Below are 21,268 nucleotides of genomic sequence, written 5' to 3'. Positions count from 1 at the left end.
GTGCCCTGAAGTCCAAGAGCTTACGGAAGGTTGGAAAGTGACAAAACAAATGAACAAAAGGGCCAGCAAATTAACCGGGTATGAATTTTGAATTTACCACGGCTTAAAGAGATTACAGAACTTTTGCCAATCAGTTTGTATTGTACCATGGCAACCCACTTCCCAACAGTCAGGATAGTGCCAGAATGCCGAACTGGAGTGCGTACCAGAACAAGTTCAGTAGCAATACCGAATCTCCTTTTGGCAAAAGAGGCAATTACTGCTTTTCCATTCTAGGCGGGCAAAAAGGCTCCATAATTCCTATCCTAGCGCCTGGCTCCCAAGAACGGAGGAAAACTACATTTGAGCCGCCAAGGGCAGAATTTTCTTTCAGACATTAGAATAGGGGCTATGCAGGAGGGGAGGGGCTGGGGAGCTGCTGAGTTTGATAGTTCCCGGGAGGGGGTCATGCTAGGGAACTGCTGAGATAGCTCCCGGGCAGGGGATGTACTGGGGAACTGCTGAGATGGCCTGCTGAGATGGCGAGAGGGGGAGGGTTAGGGACCTGCTGAGATGGAAAGCTTCCCGGGAGGGGGTCTTGCTGGGAGGCTGGGGAACTTGAGGCGGCAGCAGGTTTTAAAATGGAGTAAGTTCTGTCATTCCCTAGTGTCTGACTTTTAAGTTTCTAGAAAAAGCTACAACTGAGTCACCAGGGGCAGAATTGCCTCCTGGACATTAACAGGAGGGGCTTAATGGTGAAAGAGGAAGAGGAAGGAGAATAAAGTTATTTCTAGGGGCATAAAATCAGTGAAAGTTCCCTGCAGCCAGTGGTCATTTAACCAATTAAGAACATCGTCTGGCCTAAGTGAGGCAGGCCTAAACCACTGCAGATTAGTTAATAAGCACCTCAGAAAACTAGAGAGTCTACAATAAAGACAGGACCACGTGAAAGGTAGACACAGGGTGGTGTCCCCCGTGGGAGACCAATCTGATACCTGCCTGGCCACAACCCCGAAGAGATATTTCAGAGCATCTTGGCTAAGATGTACCTGTATAAACCCCAGGACTGGTCACGGTAGAGGTGAATAACCATTATGCCCTATGACGTCTTTGTGGAACCACGGGTGAAGGCCCACACAGCTTCCGTAGCCCGCTGGCTGTGAGACCACACATATATGCACTCACTCTCTCACTCACACCCAGGTTATGGAAGACAACTGAAAACTGAATTACCCGAGCCTCCAGTGATGCCTCACGGTAGGCTTGCCTAGTTAGAGATTAACCACTGCGTCTGGTCTTCTGACCTAGGCTCCTGACGGACTGCCCCCCCACCCCCATTTCCAGACCTGACTTACCTCCAGAGGTTCCCGGGACCCTGAGGAATTTTGGGTGAATGTCAGCCGGGTAGTCGCCTGTCTGCCACAGGGCTGGAACTCGGGGCCCTGGAATGTCTCAGGGGGCGCCTCCCCTAGAGGTCCCCAAGGTGGGGTTGGCCACTCAGGTGAGACTCCAGGGATTTTTGCCTGAGTGATGATGAAAAAAAAAAAATCTCACTGGGGCCTCCAAATGTTATAACTGAGAGAGTGCAAAATCACCACTGAGACAAAGACTAGGCCAAATTACAGGGTCTTTATTGCCAGCGGCCACAGAGGACTTGTGTCTCTTTAACCCATGGTCCCAAAAGGAGGGTGTCAATACCTTTTATGCCCACAAACTACCTCCTGGGTGGGGGTGAGGGCGAGGGGCTTCAGACATTGAGGGCCAGTGGACTTTGGACATTTGGTAAACCACCTCCTGGGTGGGGGTGTGGGTGAGGGTCTTGGGACATTCCGATTGTTACTTAAGTGGTTTGCAGAAGTCAAGATAAGCAATAGGTTATACACTGTCTTGGTAGGGTGGCATTTACAGACCTTAGTTACCTATTACAAGTCGCAGGGGCCAAGACGACATGAGTTTGGACTGCTTGCCTGTCACATTAGGGTTACAGAGAACAGTTTCAACGGAAAGCCGAGGTATGGACGAGGTATGCAGTTTATGGGGCAATTACCATGTCACAATATCATCAGTAGGAAAATCAGCAAAATGAAAGTAAGAAGAAAAAAAAAATAGAGATAGATAGAGAAGGTATAAGGCTTTACTTGTCAGCTTAATATTTGCAGAGTTTGTGTGTGTGTTTTTTTTTTTAAGAGAGTTTGAATAATGACCATTTGAGTTTTGGATTTTCCTGGACATACTTGGGCTGTCAGTTAAAAAATGAGAATAGGCCATACAATGTAGGCTGCAGAAGTCCCCTGGAACCTGACATGTTTCAATGTTTGAGAACTCTATTCCTTTTCTTATTAATCTCTCAAAAGTAAGGAAAAATCTCATAAATTCTGTCAGGGAGTGTCAGGACTGGTGTTTTAGGTGATGGTGACTGCCCTACTGGTTTTTAATTAATCATTCTGTATCCATCAGGCTACAAGGATCAATAATAAAAGTGATTCCAGTCTGAGGTTGGTCATGCAGTGCCTGGGCATATGTTCTCACTGAGATTGTAAGTGTTATTCGCGTCCAGTAGTACTGAATATTAAACGCATTTAATAAAGAGATCTTCCACCCAGGCTTTGTGTGGGCAACAAGGCTGTTTTATTTCATGCTTGGGTACAAGCGGGCTGAATCCGAGAAAGGACTGGCGAAGGGAGTAGGGGTGGGAATTGGTTTTATAGGTTGGAGCAGTTTTTGGGGGGACAGGGGTGTTATAGAGTAAGATTAGTTACAGTGGTAGGAGTAGGGGCAAGGAGTATACATTACCGTAAGTTCAGTTACAGTGGCAGGTGGGGTAAGAGTAGTTAAGATGTTAGGGTGTGGCAGAGAAGTATTCACAGAGCAAGAACAGTTAAGATGGCAGGGTGGGGTGAAGAGTATTCACATTATCATAATAGCAGTTAAGATGGCAGGGTGGGGAGAGAAGCTCAATGTCTGGGGTAAGCTCTGCTGGGCGATCAGGGATAATGGCTAAGATGGGGTGGGGGCGGATTAGCCAAGGCAGACAGGACTTCAGACTTTCTGGGTCCAGGCTTGCACATGGAGGCCGGACAGTAAGGTTGTGATTGGTCTTTGTGGTTTTTGTAGTCTTCTGTGATAGCTTTTGTTATCAGGGATTTATGCATGAGACCACTCTCTTCATGACCGTTTTTGGCTCTATTAGGGTGTTTTGTTTGTTTTTAAACATAGGTGACTCCATTTTTTTTTTTTTTTGAGACGGAGTTTTGCTCTTGTTACCCAGGCTAGAGTGCAATGGCGTGATCTCGGCTCACCGCAACCGCTGCCCCCTGGGTTCAGGCAATTCTCCTGCCTCAGCCTCCCGAGTAGCTGGGACTACAGGCACGCGCCACCATGCCCAGCTAATTTTTTGTATTTTTAGTAGAGACAGGGTTTTACCATGTTGACCAGGTTGGTCTCAATCTCTTGACCTCATGATCCACTTATTTGGACAACTTTCAAGTTGTATAGAATTTGGAAAATATGAAAAAACAAAGATTTTATTTTTTATTTTACAAAATTTGAAATATTTCACATAAATGTTGCTTCTTTTTTAAAAAACGTTATCTTAGAGTATTTATCATGATGTTAAATATTCTTTTAAAATGATATTCTTCATATTTATATAATGTTCTTTTAGATTGCTAGACTGTAGTGATAGCTATCTCTTAAGATGATACTGTGAGCCACTTGACTCTTTGTTTAGGCAAAGATTAATGTTGATTATAAGTGACTAATTCCCCCCCCCCTTTTTATTTATCTTTTCTGTGTACCTTTCTGTTGTTTTGTTTTCCTGGAAAAGTGGAGTAATTTTATATCACATTTGAATAAAGTAGTATTTCCTTAAATAGATTTCTTGGATTACTCATTTTCTTAGATGCCCTATTAAGAAATGACTTAGTTGATAAATAGTGTATAATCCTATTGGCTCAGAGTAATCATTAGCAAATTGAGGTCTTAGAATCTTGCAGATGCCAAATCTCTTTATTTACTTAATATTTTTCCCTAGGGGATTTGACAATAGAATGGAGATCGATCTTTTGATGAAAATATTCCTATACTATGTTTTACAGTACCCTCATTCTCTTGGTCTGCAGTAAGAAATCCATATTTCTTATAGGTAAATATTCATATCTTCAATAATTCAACTTCTTGGTGAACAATCTAGTTATATAATCTGCTTATCCCACAGTCATTAACACATTTCCTCATGGGGTTTACATTCTCAATAAATGTATATTATATTTTAACAATGTAACTTAAATTTTTTTAGCAACTGCTTTATGACCTACTCAGTGGTAACTTTAAAGAAAATAGTCAAACTAGCAGATCTCCCTGCTTATTCTAGTGATGATTTCCATACATATAATTTCCCCCACTCCCACATCCTACATTATCCCTGGAATTGAAATGAGTACAAGACTATCAAAATCATTTACTGTAATTTTATAAAATGAATCCCATAACTTAGTTTTTTAGTGAGATCTGTTTCTGATGGTGAATCATTGTATAAATGGGTCTTTGTTCTGATATCTTTCTTTTCCTGACTGCATATGTCCTTTTTTTAAAACTCTTGCATTTCATGTTCCCTTTGTTTATTTAAGCCCCTCAATCAATTTTCTTCATTGGGGGAAAAAGTTGTCATCAGTGAAAGATGGTTATTTTTTAAATTATCATCCCTGCCATTCCCACTTTATATACTTCCATTTTCTTTTAGAAACATTAATTTCTCATTTGTCTGGCCCTTACTTTAATCTGTTTATATTCAGCATATTTCTTTTCTGTGTTTTCATTCTGGTTTTTTTTTTCTTCAGATGGAGCCTCACTTTGTTTCTCAGGCTAGAGTGCAGTGACATGATCTCAGTTCACTCTTCTGCCTCCCAGGTTCAAGCGATTCTCCTGCCTCAGCCTCTAAGTAGCTGGGATTACAGGCATCTACCACCATGCCCAACTAATTTTTGTATTTTTAATAGAGATGGGGTTTCACCATGTTGGCCAGGCTGGTCTTGAACTCCTGACCTCAGCTGATCAGCCTGCCTTGGCCTCCCAAAGTGCTGGGATTATAGGTGTGAGCCACCATGCCCATTCTTCAGTCTGTTTAAGCCTCCTTCATTCTTTGTATACTTAGTTGCCTTTCTCTCATTTAATCGCTGCCTCAGTTTAGCCATCCCCAAATACTGTACATCTCTTTCTCATGCAATTGTCTTACTTTAGTTCTTACTCTTCTAAAATGTGTAACATAAAAATATTTTTCACATAGTAATTTGGCAAATCAGATCAAAGTATAGTAATAAACATAAACTTCTAAATGACAGTTGTAGGAAGAAGAGCATTGGACAAGGAATCACAAAAACTGGCTTCTTATTCGTTTTCTATAATCTTATATGGCCTTATTTGTTGAATGAAGAACATGACCTATCATCCCTATCTCAGATGGCTTTTAAAATGAAGAGATTAATATGTTTGAAAATGCTTTGAAAATTAAAAAAAATTCTCAATAAAAAATTGAGACAGTGTTTGTGGAAGTCAGATAACATTAAAAAGATTGAATAGCTTTTAATCAGAGACCTTTTAATGAGAACAGTGTGAGTCTCATAAGTAGGAAATAGCTAAAATGGTAGGATGTGGGGGGTGGCATTTCAGAGAGGGAACATCATATGCAGAAAGGAGTTATGAAATAAGATGATTAATATGGATTACTATAAGTAATTTAGTATGGCTGGAGTGTAGGATGTCCATGGAGGAGTATCAGGAGATAGGATTAGGAAATATGGATGTGCTTGAGTGTTTAATGAAAAGATATGGAGGATTACTTAAAAACTTAAAGGAATGACATAAACTTTGCATTTTCAGAAGTTTATTCTTATACTATTGTAGATGAAAAATGGGGACAGGGAAGGGGAGGCAAACTGGAGTTGGGGATACTTGAGGAAGCTGTTGGCATTTAACAAAGGGCAGAACCAAGAACTTGTAGTAACATGAATGTATAAGGGAAAACGATATATGCAAAAGACAATAGTGAAATGAAATCTATGGACCTATGTTTTGATTAAATGTGGGTGGCAGGGAGCTATTTACTAAAAGAGAAAATTTTATAATTATTCTAGGGTGTCTGGTTTAAATGGGATTCCTGTCATTCACTGAGATAGAGACCAAAGTGAATTTAAAGGAAAGGGTAAATTTGATTTTGATTTTGTTAAATTTGAGATATGTAGCTATATCCAAGTGCAAATGTTTTGTTTTCTGTTGCATAAAAGGAGAGGATTGGGGACTTGTCTCTGTGGTAAATGAAGCCCTGGGCATAGATCAGATCACCCAAAGCAGCATGTGGCTAAATCTCTGTTACACCCTATTTTAAAAATCTACCCCTTGAGAAATACACAATTCCTCAGAAACCTTAATACCCATGGCCCCCCTTTGAGTCATATTTCTGGTCCTTGTAGTTAATCCCAAGTCTGAGTCTTCAGTGAAAACCTGTCTTCTCACAATCTGCCATAAGGATCCCTAGGCCACTATTTTACCACTTCTTTATTGTTCTCATAACACTATGTAAAACTTGAAATGTTTTTTATTACTCTAAAGCTATATTACCAATCTAATCCAAATACACTTTTAACCTAATAGGGTCTTAGTAATAGCAGTCATTATTTTTATTTTTCTAACCTGGAGCTTACTATAAATTGGTTATAAAATGCTTTTCATTAGTTTATCCTCATGAAACCTATATGCTATTATAACATTGTAAATTCAGTTTATTGTAGTAGCATACCTGGAAATTCCCTCTTGGTATTTAACTGTAAAGCCAATTATTTAAATATATTAACTTGGCAGCTTTAGAACTTGAGGCTTTCTCAAAGTATAACCTTACATTGTGAGTTCCCTCCCATTCTTCTTACTCCCTCCTTTGTAATACTTTGATTGGCCTTGAGGAATTGTGTGAGTTGTGCTTTAGCTTCTGCTCATATGACTTTATAGCCTGGGTTCTTGATTTACTCTTCTTTCAAGTTTCTCTGGCCTCATTGCCCAGTTTTCCTTTTCTTTTCTATATCTGGCAGTGTCTTAACTAAGCTGTCTCCTTGCCACCGGGAGGTCAGATGGAGTGGAGGGCTTCAGGGACAGAGTGAGTGCTGGAAGAACTCTAAGGGCTATTGTGATGGATATGATATGACTCCTGCCTCAGCTCCCACAGATACACTTTAAAGTAGTAATTGCCCATCATATATGGGTCCTTCAAAATTCAAGGACTGCCAGCTGCCTTTAATTTGTAGGCATTCTTAAACATTTTTATGACTGCACCTAGATGTGAAGGAGGAGAAAGATGTTAAATTGATTCCTGCAAACATTTAAAAGGAGTGTGGTTAAAATGTCAATAGTAGACTGGCGGCAGATAGTGAAGAGACTACCTTTTTTTAAAAAAGAAGACTCCTGATCACAGTGCATGGTTTTTAGTCTTGTTTTTTGTTTGTTTATTTGTTTTAACAAGTAGCCATTCATTTGGATATGCAAACATCAACCTGTGACTACTTCTTAATGCCATTTTAAAATTGTTTCAAGAGTGTTTACAGATACCTGAGAACATCCTCAGTTCACAGGTCAGTATACATTTTTTTGCATTAAGAAGTAGGAGGCAGAGGTTGCAGTTAGCTGAGATCATGCCACTTCACTCCAGCCTAGTTGAAAGAGTGAGACTCTGTCTCAAAAAATAAAAATATAAATAAAAAACATATATATATATATATATATTTATGTGTGTGTATATGTGTGTGTGTGTGTGTATATATATACATATATATGTATATGTATATGTATATATAGGTAAATATATATATATATGTGGGAGCCAAACATTGAGTACATATGGACCCAATGAAGAGAACAGCAGACACTGGGACCTACTTGAGAAGAGAGGGTAGGAGGAAGCTGAGTATTGGAAACTACGTATTAGGTACTATGCTTATTACCCAAGTTACTAAACAGTCTTTACACTGAATCCCCATGACATGCCATTTACCTATGTAACAAACCTACACAGGTACCCTAAACCTAAAATAAAAATTTAAGAAATAAAAAAATACGCTTTATTTATTGGACAGTGGTATTTTAGTGATAAAGTACAAATTTGTCCTTTGCTTTTTTATGCCAAAGAAAAATAGTAGTTCCCAGACATCTACATTCTAAACCTATATAGAAATCTGCATGCTAGCCGGTAAAAAGAATTCTTGTTAGATTTTTCTAAATTGTAAGTCAGATTTATATGAAAAATCAGGTTATATTTTTTCCTTTTATTTCTTTGGTAATAGCAATGAAAATACTATTTTAAAATTCTGGATTCATGTTTAGTACAGCTATTCTCCCAGTTCACTGGATTTAATCTGTGCAAAGTATCATTTGAGTGCAAGAGTTAGCATTGTTTTATTTTGTTTTTGTCTTGCCCCTGACATTCTACTCTGATATTAAGCCATTCTTTTATAGTTAAATGAGACATGCGTGGGTGATTTGCAGTTAACTGCTCGCCCCCACACATACAAATGCCTCAGCTTTGTATCTAATCATGATTCATGCCTTATGCCAGACTCTTGCTGTCATCCCAGTACCAGCAGATTGTGGGGCTAGACCCCTGGGGCAGTATGACCCAGTGTTCTAAGGTTATGTATTTTCTGGTAGCAATGGTCAGAGAAGGAAAGATTTTAACAGGGCAAATTAAGTTTAGCTTTTTATGGCTTTTTGCTTTTTTTTTTTTTTTTTTAAAAAAAAGAATCTTAGATGTCCCATTTTCAAGTGATACCTTAAAAACTTTTTTTTTTAGTCCAATAAAATAAAAGCACAAACTGGAGTGTTACCATTCTTTAACTCCAAATCCTGGTAGTCAGGGGGTACAGTGGTTTTTCACTTTCCTCAAACCCATGATTAGAAATACATTTTACATACAGTACATATATACTTACAGGCACATATACATCTGCATACACATAATTCAAACCAAAATTTCAATAATAGCGTTTGACCTTACCACGTGCAATTTTTTCTCTTTTTTCTTGTTGTAGATGTTGTTAATTCTTTCTCTCTTTTTAACCAGTTTCTGATCTTCATTCCCCAAGCAGATTTTAGTGCTTACTAATGGATTGGGACCCACAGTTTAAAAAACTGTATTAAACAATCAGTACTTATTATAAAGAAATATGTTTCTTACTTTTTTGTGGACTTTCTCAAATGTTAAAAATGATTTTCCTACTCTTTAGTGATCACAGCAGCTGCCATTTAGTTAACAAGAAACTTTTAGGGTTTTCTGTTATTTGTATGTACATCTAAGGATCTAAAGGATACGGAGGAGCTACATATAGAAACAAATTTCAATTGAATGTTTTAATGAACCTTATAACCCTCTAGCTTTAAACACATGCCATTTCTCTTCATTGTTTACAAATAATTTATTTCCTTGAGCTTTTCTTTATTTTTGTCTTATATTTTAATAGGTCATTCTTTCAGTAACATACATGAAGTAGCTTGTTTCAATAGGCCCTTTATTTGTATTTTAACAAAAAAGAGGCCTCTTGAATTTCTGTATCACCAAATAGAGTTCACAATACCATGGAGTTTTGTAATGTACTATTTCCCGTCTTCATTAATGGTGGTGTGAATGAGTTGTATGAAAAGCATGGGAGTCATGGAACCATATAATCACCTCGACTCTCATTTATTCATTCCATATAAAATGATAGGAGGTGAGTTTTTTGTCTATATGATTGCCATTTTTTAAAGTTGTTATAGCATTATAGGGAACCATAGAGTTGATATAATCGCTCTTAGAATTCAGAAGAGATACAGAAAAAAGCATTTCTATTCTGAATAGAAAGGGTTAGAACTAACATTGAGAATAAATTTGGTATGCAAATGATATATTCAGAAGGAACTTCTGTATAGTCTGTTAATAAAATATTATCAAGTGTTCTGTGCAGATTAAAACTCAAGATAAAAGCAGCTTATGGAGCAGAAGGTAATTTTATATAAACATATATATTTGAATGTATACTGAAACTAATTTCCATTATGGGTGGGAAAAATTCTTAAAGAATTTATTGTAGATAACAGTTGTCAGTGTTAGCATTAAAGATTTTCATTGAAGCTCTTTGTATGTATCTCTTGTAGATATGGAAACAAGTGAAAAAATCCAAGCAAGTGGAATACTTCAGCTGTTTGCAAGTCTGTTGACTCCACAGTCTTCCTTCAAAGCCAAAGTAGCTAACATCATAGCAGAAGTAGCCAAAAATGGTGAGGTTTACCTCAAGAACTTTTCTGCTGGGAACATCTTCAGTTTTACATCTTACTTGTCAGTATGCTTTATTCATTTATGTTTTAATTTTGTAGATTAGACATTTTTAAATTTCATTTATCTTTTGTTCAGCTCTTCATGTAATTGTTTTAAATGAGTATAGTTATAGTCATCCACACATGTCCCATTTGATAACCCATTCTTTCTCAGTAGAATTATGGGAAAGCTCTGCTACTCTCAACTATACTTGCGTTATTTATTACTTTGAGTATAAGATTCTTAAATTTGCCACTGAGTCATTTATCTTTTTTGTCATAAGAGATAGCATATTTTAAAATATTTATGTTTGTTTGTGTTATATCCACATAAACTTACTGTTCTTTTTTAGTTTTGCCTACTGTTCCGATATTGGCACTTGACTTTAGTATAGTGGGAATATATGTTCTATTTTCTGCACTCACCTTTGTGGAAAACCTATATTTCTTAAGTTTCCATGTAAGTTCCATTTTTCTTAAGCTTTCATGTAAGAATACTCTGGAAAAAAAAATGACAAAGTTTAGAATACTTAATCCATCACATTATGTACTGTGTATACACTGAGACTCACATTCTTTGGATGAATTATATCATAGCATAAATATTTGCATATGGTCATGCAAATTCAGTCAGTTTTGAGGAAAACACTGAATTTCTAGAGCAATTTTTAAGCATAAGAGAAGGTCATACTATATATAATACCTTTAATGTGCCTCAGTTTGTCAGTTTTACATTATTTTTTAGCCTTTTATTTAATATGTTTCATATATTATTCTTTAAAGCAAAAGAATTTAAAAATTCTGGCTTCATTTGTGTAATTATCATGGCAGGTAGCTTTGTAAAGTACCAGAATATGTTGATTTGGGCTGGTAAAACAATGTATTTTTAGGTGTGCTATCAAAAAGAAAATTGTTGTGAAACTGTGTCATTTATGTAGAGGTTCTCAAAATGCTTTGCAAGTTCTAGTTAGATTCTATATTGGCATATCATTTTTTGGTGGTTGTTAGAAAATTGGCCACCTATCACTCTTATATGTCACATCTAAGAAGCAGATATAGTTTGAAAATGAATTCTTTCCAGACATGGCTTGTTAAGCTGGACCATCCACTGTCTGAATTAGCTTAGACACAAAGCATCTTGGCTTTTAAAAGCAAGTGTTTTAACTTTGTTAGAGTTACAATATAGATTTCCAGAAATCAAGGTAGAGATTCCACAGTTTTTATCTTAAAATCCTTTTTTTAGTGTTCTTGTATTGTAAATTCAGAAATTTTGGATGACAGATTTTTGTGAAATGGATTGCCATTCCTATATGCTCTTACTTAATAATATTCCTCATAATGCTCTGTCACAATTTCATGACAACTCTGCTGTGAAGAGTTTCTTCTGGTTATATTCTAGTAGATGACAGCTATGTTCTAAAGATATAATAGAATTTTTAATGTTTATACTTTTAATCAGAGGCTGGTAACGGGCATATCACTAACCTCCACTGGTTAAAATAAATAGGATACATTGGTATATTAGTACTGTGACCACATTACTTTTTTAAGTAATTGGATGAGAAAGTGGACCGGAATCTTGTTGAGTGGTTTTTTTGGGGGTTTTTTGAGACAAGATCTTGCTGTGTCACCCAGGCTGAAGTATAGTGGCAGGATCACGATTCACTCCAGCCTTGACCTCTTGGGCCCAAGCGATCCTCCCACCGCAGCTTCCTGCGTAGCTGGACCATAGGCATGTACCACCATGCCTGGCTAATTTTTTAATTATTATAATTTTTTGTAGAGACAGGGTCTCTCTATGTTGCCCAAACTTGTCTTCAACTCCTGGGCTCAAGGGATCATCCCACCTCGGCCTCCCAAAGTGCTGGGTTTACAGACGTAAGCCATTGCGCCTGGCCACTGAGTGTTCTTTTCAAAACAAGTACATATCTTCAGAAATGCAACCTGACACAACATAGTATTGGGCATGTATTTCTTGTTAGAAACTGACAGTGAAAAAGATTGTATGAACCAGAGAATATGAGGTTGGAAGTTAAATTGTTCATCTTTACTTTGCTGTGCACAGAGGAGAAATATCAGCATTTAATTCTTAGATTCAGATAAACCCCAAATAGGTTTTTGTGCATACAAAAAGAATCTTTAAAAATTAACACACCTTTTACTGACATTCAAAATTTAGAGGATTTGTAAGAAGTTCCATGGGTGAGTTCAGTGTGGGAGGGTAGCTTTGACTAGAACTTATAGTAAAAGATTTTTTAGACCTTTTAACTGTGTTATTCCCTTATATAATAGACTTGAGAATGATATGAGGTAAAAGGACAAATAAGCAAGATATGATGTGTCTGTGAATATTTCAGAATTGGACTCTCAAAGTAATAATAATAGTAATAGTGCTTAATGCTAGCTATGATTTTGTGACCACATAATTTAAGTGTCATGTACATTATTTCAATCCCATGTGAATTAGGGTTATTTTATATACATGAGAAAACATGGAAGCTAAATATCTTGCCTATCATCACACTTATGTGATAATAGTTGGATTTTGTGCTCTAGTTTGTTTTCTCTCCTTTCATTTTTTTTTTTTAGTAAATGAGATTTTATGTTGGCAGTGGAATGTGTAGAGGTGGTCTGAATACAGGGGTAGTAGCATGTAACCTGAAAGATTCGGCTGGTAACTGACATGAAAATGTATAAAAACCAGCAAAAGTTGAAACTGCTTTATGTCTGTTGCTGTAAAGCAGCTCCCTGCCTTTGACCGTAGCAGCAGTAGACTCACCCGGGAACTTGTTAGATGCAAATTCTTGGATCCACTCACTCAGACTTACTGAATCAGGGACTCAGGAGTGGGCCCAACCATCTGTTTTAACAAGTCTTCTAGGTGATTCTGATGAGTATAAAGCTTGAGAACCAAGTTTCAGTCTAAAGCAGTACAGAATCAGTAGTTTCGATTAACATTACTCTTTTTTGTTCTTCTGTGTACTTTATCATATTGCAAAGTGTTTATCAAAACTTCCATCTGAGTGCTTTTAACAAAAGAGTGCAAGACCTTCGGTGAGCACTAACCACAAATACAGAAGTCTCCTGTTCTGTCTTATTAATTTTATTTATTTTAATTTTGTCCTCTACTCCATAACAGATACATGTAGTACGTGTTTATTTTAGTATAAAATGCATGCGTGCCCTAGAAAAATCATTGAATAAAGTTGAGACTTCAGAAAAACGCACTATGTTGTCAGGTAGCTTAAAGTATACCTTGAAACCTCAGGGTTGGAAGCTTAACCTTAGTCATTTTGTAAGAAAGATCATCAGTACTTTCTTTAAAAACTAGGGCGGTACAAAGTGTGAATGGAAAATATAAATGTCACTCATTCTTTTATATTCATGCCTCATAGTTTTCCTTGTTTTTGAAAAGAAAAGCTAAGAATTAATATGGGGAGGTTATTAGAGAAAATTGAAATGTGAATATATATTATGATTTAGTCTCATAAACACTAAGGTAGACTGTACTACTTAGTGTTTTTATTTGGCTTGAACATTTGTTTTAAAAGAGTTTTAAGGTAGCTGAAAGTGGAGAAAGTAGACCAGGTTTTTTATTATTTGAGGATATGTGAGAGGGATATAAATCTCAGTATATTTAAAAAGAAAATAATTTTATTTTGTGGTTTTCATCACAGCCTGTACTTTATGATGCTGCTGGATGAATATGTAATTCAAGTAGGTTTGAGAAAGTAAAAGCAAAAAAGTAAAGTGTTAACACTCTAGATTTAGAAAAGAATAGAAATAATCAACAATTATTTAATGAATATATTACTGCAGTCAAAGAGAAAAACATTAGTCTTAGGTGGAAATCAGCTTTTTATATTTATTGATATTGAAATAGAGCAATGCCTATTCCTTCAAACCTCTGTGTTAAATTTCTATATTAACTTATATGTGTTTTGCAAAAAAAAAAAAAATGAATTCTATGCTGTATAGGCAAATACACATATATAGAAATACTTAGTGGCTCCTGCTTTCTACAGCATAATGTCATCCACTAACACTGATTTCTAGTCACTGTCATGTATCTCAGTTTCAGCCTCTCCCCCTTGCAGTACTGCCCTGCTCCCTTAACCAAAATTTTCAGTTCTCTGAGTTCATATTGCCAAGAGAGAAAATCTGATTTTCGCTTTTTTTTTTTTTAAGTTCATCACCATTGCTGTTTTTAGGAAATCTTTCAAAGTAGACCATCTCTTAAGCTACTGAGTCAGAATCCAGCGAGCTGTGAAAGGTAGCAGGTGTGAATGTAGAGAGGTATAAGTAATAGGAACCCCTTTGAAGAAAGATGACTGTCAGCCATTCTGAAGCCTCTCTAATGTAATATGTATAACATTTTAAAGATATTCTTATACATCCCTGGTATTTTTTAAAAATATATATCTGTCTGAAGCATGATAACTTCATGTCTTTAAAATTAGCTAGTGAGGGCTACCACTCTTAAAGATTTTTAGAAGAAATTTTTTTTTTGCTTTATCCAGGGACTGACAGTGACTAAAAGCTGAGGAATATATATATTAGCTTTGTTTCATCTTTATATGTTTTTGAGTAAAAATGGCTCCAAAAAGTTTTGATTCCATAATTTTTCTATAATTATTTATTCTCCATTATTCCAAAAATACTTGAAGCTATTGATTGTAGAGACAAAATTTTGAAAGATTGGTGTCATATATATAAAGCATAAGAGTAAAGAAACACAGTAATTCATTAATGTTGCCATTGCCTGAAGAATAACAATAACAAAACAAAATAATAAGATAAACAAGTTTTATTTATGAAATGAGTACAAATCATACCATTCCTAAATTTTTTGTTTTAGTGGTCAATGAGATCATCTTACTGTTGGGAACCAGACATTGTTCAGTGAAAAGTATAATGAACATCTGTCTTTAATATGAGTTAGTGGCATATTTTAGGATTTGAAATCTAGGCTAGGCATGGTGGCTCTCACCTATAATCCTAGTACTTTGGGAGGCAACTATGGGAGGATCACTTGAGACTAGAAGTAGAAGTTTGATACCAGCCAGGGCAGCAGAGTGAAACTCTGTCTATTAAAAAAAAAAAAAAAAAAAACAACTTGTGCAGGCATGGTGGCTCACGCCTGTAATCCCAGCACTTTGATTGGCCAAGGTGGGCAGATCACGAGGTCAGGAGTTCGAGATCTGCCAGCCTGATGAAACCTCATCTCTACTAAAAATACAACAACTAGCCAGGTGTGGTGGCATGCGCCTGTAGTCCCAGCTAATCAAGAGGAGGAGGCAGGAGAATTGTTTGAATCCAGAAGTGGAGGTTTCAGTGAGCCGAGACTGCACCATTGCACTCCAGCCTTGGTAACAGAGCAGCAATACTCCGTCTCAAAAAAAAAAAAAAAAAAAAAAAAAAAATTATCTAGGCCTGGTGGTACATGTGTGTAGTTTCAGCTACTCAGGAGGCTAAGGTCAGGAAGGATCCATTAAGCTCAAGAGTTCAAGGCTACAGTGAGCTATTATTATGCCATTGCATGCCAGCCAGGGTGAGAGGGTGAGACCTTGTCTCAGGGAAAAAAAGATTTGAAATCTATGAAGGGTCTAAAGTAACCATTAACTAAAGAGGTACATAAGCAGATTGATGTGTCATCTCCTATAGATGGTCATTGAATCCATGAACATGTATAGCATAATTTATTTTCTTAACATGAGTGATGGGATACTTAATATTACTGAGTTTAAACCATCAATGACAAACTCAAAGGTTAGTTGTTGACATAGGAAATAATCTCAGTCTTAGAAGTTTATATTACAAGGAATTTTTAGTGATAGAATAATAAGAAGGAGATGATAGGAATTAAATTCTTTAGGGAGAGAGGAATACCTCTGTGACTTATAGCTGTCTTAGTAGGAAAAGAAGTTGTCTCAGAGGTGACAGATGACAGAATAACCTATATGGTGTGCTCTAAGAATTTGAAAATGAAGGGAGAGGGAGGATTGCTTATGAGGGTACCTGTGGAACAAACTAAGGGGTCGACCACCTTGATAGTGAAAGTGAAAAGATAGTGATTTTTTAGTAGGACAGGGTATAGATAGAGAAATTAGTTCTTTATTAACTAACATTATTGACCAGAACATCCTTATGGTGAGTTGTGATGTCCAAAAGATAATTTGGTTATTGATATTGGAAAACTTTGATCAGTTACATATGTCCTTATGTTTTGTAGTGGTCCATCATGAGACACTGTTAAAAAAAAAAAAGTTTATGTTCAATCATGACTGTGGTGGTATCATGGGGAGTTAATACATAGAGAATGGTATGCCATAAATATAAGGAAAAAATGAGTTTGAAATTTGAGAAATCTTAATTATTCAGTGCTTGAGACCTATAAATGTATGGGTGCAGCAGCAGATATGAGTGAGCCATAAAACAGATTTTAATAAAGGACAGGAATGAAGATAAGAAGTGGATGATTCCACTATATCTTACCAACCAAAAAAGGATATATTATTTTTTAATGGTCATTGAACCCCTTTAAAAAATATATATATATAAATATATATATATATATATATATATTTTTTTTTTAAGAAAACAGTGAAAAATTAGGCAATTTGATGGCTTAGTTTATAACTGTAGTACTTTAATCATCAGGCTCGCAGAAATACATTGCCATTGTTTCCATTATCACACATACTGCTTCCAAAGCTCATCAAGTTATTACAAGAAGATAGTGATAAACTAGTTGTAATGAAAGTTAATTAAAAATCCTTTTGGTTTATGGCAGAGGCTATCAGCAAACAAAAATATGACCCCACTCATTTGTGTATTCTATGAAGCATTTAGTAGGGCTCTAATAGGGTACTTTTGAACAGAAATGTACTCTTCAAATATTCAGCTACCTTTTCAAGATGGTTTTTAAATACCATATATTAAAAGTAGGTATTTATTTTGTTGGAGGGGTTGATTTATGTAAATTGTGAATTGTTAGATTTTTAATTAAATATGTCTCTTATTTTCAGAGTTTATGCGAATTCCATGTGTGGATGCTGGATTGATTTCACCACTGGTGCAGCTGCTAAATAGCAAAGACCAGGAAGTGCTGCTTCAAACGGGCAGGGCTCTAGGAAACATATGTTACGATAGCCGTAAGTGTTGACATATAAGTACTACACATACATTTTTAAGAATTATGATATTCAGACTAATCTACTTTGGTGTTAGCACTGACTGTTCTAGGCTAAAACACTAACATGGGTCAGTATGATTTAGCACTGCTTATTTAACAGAATTTATGGAGATTTGGGCCATTGTATTCTTACCTAAGAAATCACAGGAAATGAATTGTTTTCCTCTATTATCACAAATGATATTTTCAGAGGAAATTAAGTCAGTTTCTAAGAAATTGGGCTTTAAGTTGAGAAAAAATACATATGTCCATCTTCTCAATTAGGTTTCATTGAAGTAATATCTCTGAATGAGAATGGTTATGGACACAGTTTTTTAAAGTTTCTATGTCTGTCCAAATACATTTTTAATTACTTACAATTCAGTAAAACCAATCATAAAAACCATTCTCTTCTCAAAAGCTAGATTGGCCCATTGCATTTGTATTGACTTCATTCCTATTTGTCATTATATCATTGTCATCCTCACCACCTTCTATAATATACTGTTCTTACTAGGCAAAGAGCAAGAACTGGGGTATGGGTATATTGTAGCTCTGTTACCATTTCTTCTTTCCCTTTTTACATATAAACAAAATACAGAAAAAAATCTTAAGTATATTTAGCTTAATTAGGGTTATCCTGATTTTCCTTAGATTTCTATTTTCTGAGCCAAAACACATATTTTATCATTCACCTATAAAACCTCCTAGGAATTTAGTTTTATTTCTATAGCTAGGATAACTTTTAATGCTTATTTTCCCCATTGAGTATTTGACTCAAATGAGTTATATTTTGTGTACAAATGCAAAAGATATGGCCCTTTTATAATAGCCAGTCCTCCGAAAAGTGATTTATGCATATGAGCCAGAAAGAAAGGACATAAATACCTTCATTTATGATATAAGAAAGAAGTAGGAAAAAGCATTGAAACTACAGTTGTAACTCATATATAGCAGGAGTGGTAAAACTAGCCTCAGTGATTCTCCTTTTTTCACTTTTTCTGAAATAGGAGTTATAATAGCCATAAGTATTGAAATATCAATAATTATTCTGAGGACATAGATGTCTTAATATAAATTTTAACTCATAGTTTTTAATTCCCAATATAGCCTGTAAATCTGCATATCTGCACCTTCCTTCCAGTTCTTTTTATCATAGGTTGTTAGCTTTATTTAAAAAATTCTATTACTTTATGTTTATAACTTTGTGTTTTTATATTTAGGGTTTTTATTAAGCACCATAGTTTATAATATCAGCTTTTAAGAATGAACCGCTTATTGTATATTTATATGATTAATTTTAGCAAAATATATTAAAAAGACCTCAGCTGAGTAAACGATTAATGACTGTACTTGGAGAGTATTGATTATTGCTGTTTTTATTCTTATCCTTCTGTGTTTGTAACTGGAATGTAAGGGTACCAAAAGTATTCTTTAAACCTTGTTCATTTTAGTTATTCTTGAATATACATTGTTTGAACACAGAGAATATTACCTGTTTTGAGAACTTTTGTCCTGGAGTTTCTCCTATTGATAAAATAGGAGAAATACAAACAGTGATAGTTTGTCTCATATTGCTTTGGTTTTTGTGGGCATAGAGTAATTTTATTTCCTGTGTATTCTAAAGAACCTTGAACTTAAGATAATAAATGTCTAGTTAGTTAACAAGATCATTCTTTTGCTGAAACTGAAGTCTATTATTATAGTATTTATCACATTTATTTACTTTATCTTATGAGGTATACAATATAAAGTTCTATGGATATCCTTTAAGCTATGAAGTTAATTTTTTTTTATTTCATTGTAAGTATTTATAGCCAACTTATCCTCATTTAGTTCAGTGGAAATCAGAGCTAAATGGTTAATTAAGCATAGTAAATACAGGTCATATTTTTATACTTATAAACTTCAGTTCAGGAAAATGAAGTTGGAAGTCTTAAAAATGAATAAATATGAGAAGTGATTCATTACTTACTGTAAATATATGATGAAAATGTATTTGTTGTGCCATGCTTTCATATGCATATAATTTCTATAGACTGCATGCCTTCTTACCCTTTTATTTAAAATTAAATTCGGTGAACTTCTTAGTGATTTCTCTAGAATGATTGTAGGACAGTTGTGGTATTTATACTTGAATTACAAGAATAATATAAAATTCTGTAAATGTGTGGTTGATTTGTTAATTTACTTGAAATGCATTTCTCTTTTTATTTTGTGGCTAGAAATGTTATTAATTCACCAATCTTCTTCACTCTCAGGAATGTAATGCTTCATTTTTAAAAGGAGTATAGAAAACTACATGATAGCCTTGTGATCAATACAAAGAATCTTTATTTTTCAAATAAAGTATGTTTTAAAGTTCATATATTTGTGTTTTATCAAACTTATCTGTGAGGCTAATCAGTTGATTTCTATTTTATTAATGTACTCCAAATGAGTAATTTTTTTAATGTAGGTTTATTCAGGATGATAGTAGGCTTACAACAGATAGTAATGTTGACGTAAATAGAAAGTGGTATAAGAATTCACTGTTGGATTGCCTCTCAGCCTTTTGGCTAAGATCAAGTGTAGAATTCACTATTGGAGATAAAAATTTGAGAAATTCTTACATGTTCTGTAGATTTTTACTTTGACACATGAAAAGTAAAGTATTACCTAGCACATTTCAGTTAGCATAGTGTATTTGAAAGGAGACAAGCTCCAACTGTAGAAGGAATTACCATAAAATCCATGTAAATCTTTGGAGAAAAACTAGGTCAGATTTCAGTTTTTACCAGCCTTGACAGTGCCCATTTTAGGAACTCTTCCTAATGGAAGAAAACAGTCTTATATAATCCTAACATGAGATAACAGACTGACATTCTGCTAAATGGGATGGAGTAAAGCTTTGTTGCTGATGAACTTTTTGAATCCCAGTCTCCCTCTTGCATATAGAAATGAAAGAATCACTGGCTTGAGAATGTTTTTCATTTAAAATGCTTGGTCTTTTTTCTTCCAGAGAGCCTGTGAGGCACTTTATTTGTAGATTTCTCTTTCAAAGTATCCAGACTTATGACATAAGCAATATTTTTAAATGCTACCCTTTAACTTTGCCAAAATAACTCTTTTTATGAGAAGTTCGCAGTCTTTCAGATCAGAGAAGAAAGGAAAATTGTGTTTCAGTTTGGAAAGAAATAATCAAAATTGTGCATTTGATGGGATATACCAGGAAATGTGGCTTTAAAGCCCAGTATTATCGTATTTCAGAAATGCATGCCTTTGGCCTATTTACACTTCTATTCCAAAGGTGTTATAATAAAGAAGATTATGTTCTTATATAGCCATCTTTGTGGCATTCTTCATTTTATTGATTTGTTTATATAACTGCACATTTTAAATTGTTGATATACTTAAATGGCCTTTAGTTTTAAAAAGCTTTATGTTAAATTCCCATCCTATATTTATAATTCCTGGGGATAAATTGGTGATTTGAGACTAGTGTTCAGTTTGTGGATATTACTGCTTGAGGTCAGGAAATAATTGTTACTTGATCTACTTTTAAAAGATATTAGTAGAGTCTAGAAGAAAGTGATTACATGAAACTAAATATTTGAAATATTTGTGCCTTTTTATACACAGAGGAAGAATAACGTACAAATCAAAGATGTTTTAAAATTAAACAAATATACCTCTTTACAGAAATAAAATTAATGTTTATTATGTAACTGGTACTATTATTGGAAAGATTTGCACACTTAAGCTTTTATGATATGCTATCTTACATGAGATTAAAAAGTTGTATTT

At 35.1% G+C, this 21,268-nt stretch overlaps 1 protein-coding gene and 1 pseudogene across 2 annotated transcripts in view; both read left to right on the top strand.

Annotated features, from left to right (window-relative positions):
- LOC116545573 (rap1 GTPase-GDP dissociation stimulator 1-like) overlaps nt 1–21,268 on the top strand; it is a 128,081-nt gene that overhangs the window by 75,792 nt on the left and 31,021 nt on the right. For both annotated transcript variants that reach the window (XM_032272115.1, XM_032272114.1), the window contains exons 3-4: nt 10,150–10,272; nt 17,337–17,462. In XM_032272115.1, coding sequence (XP_032128006.1) covers nt 10,150–10,272; nt 17,337–17,462 — 249 coding nt within the window. The remainder of the gene's footprint in view (nt 1–10,149; nt 10,273–17,336; nt 17,463–21,268) is intronic.
- LOC116545574 lies at nt 20,021–20,173 on the top strand (annotated as a pseudogene).

This window comes from Sapajus apella, unplaced genomic scaffold (assembly GCF_009761245.1).
Source record: "Sapajus apella isolate SASKATOON/1434 unplaced genomic scaffold, GSC_monkey_1.0 scaffold291, whole genome shotgun sequence".
NCBI classification, from domain to species: Eukaryota; Metazoa; Chordata; class Mammalia; order Primates; family Cebidae; genus Sapajus; species Sapajus apella.
The sequence above is the reverse complement of the archived record's forward strand: the minus strand, read 5'-3'. Positions and strand labels throughout refer to the sequence as shown.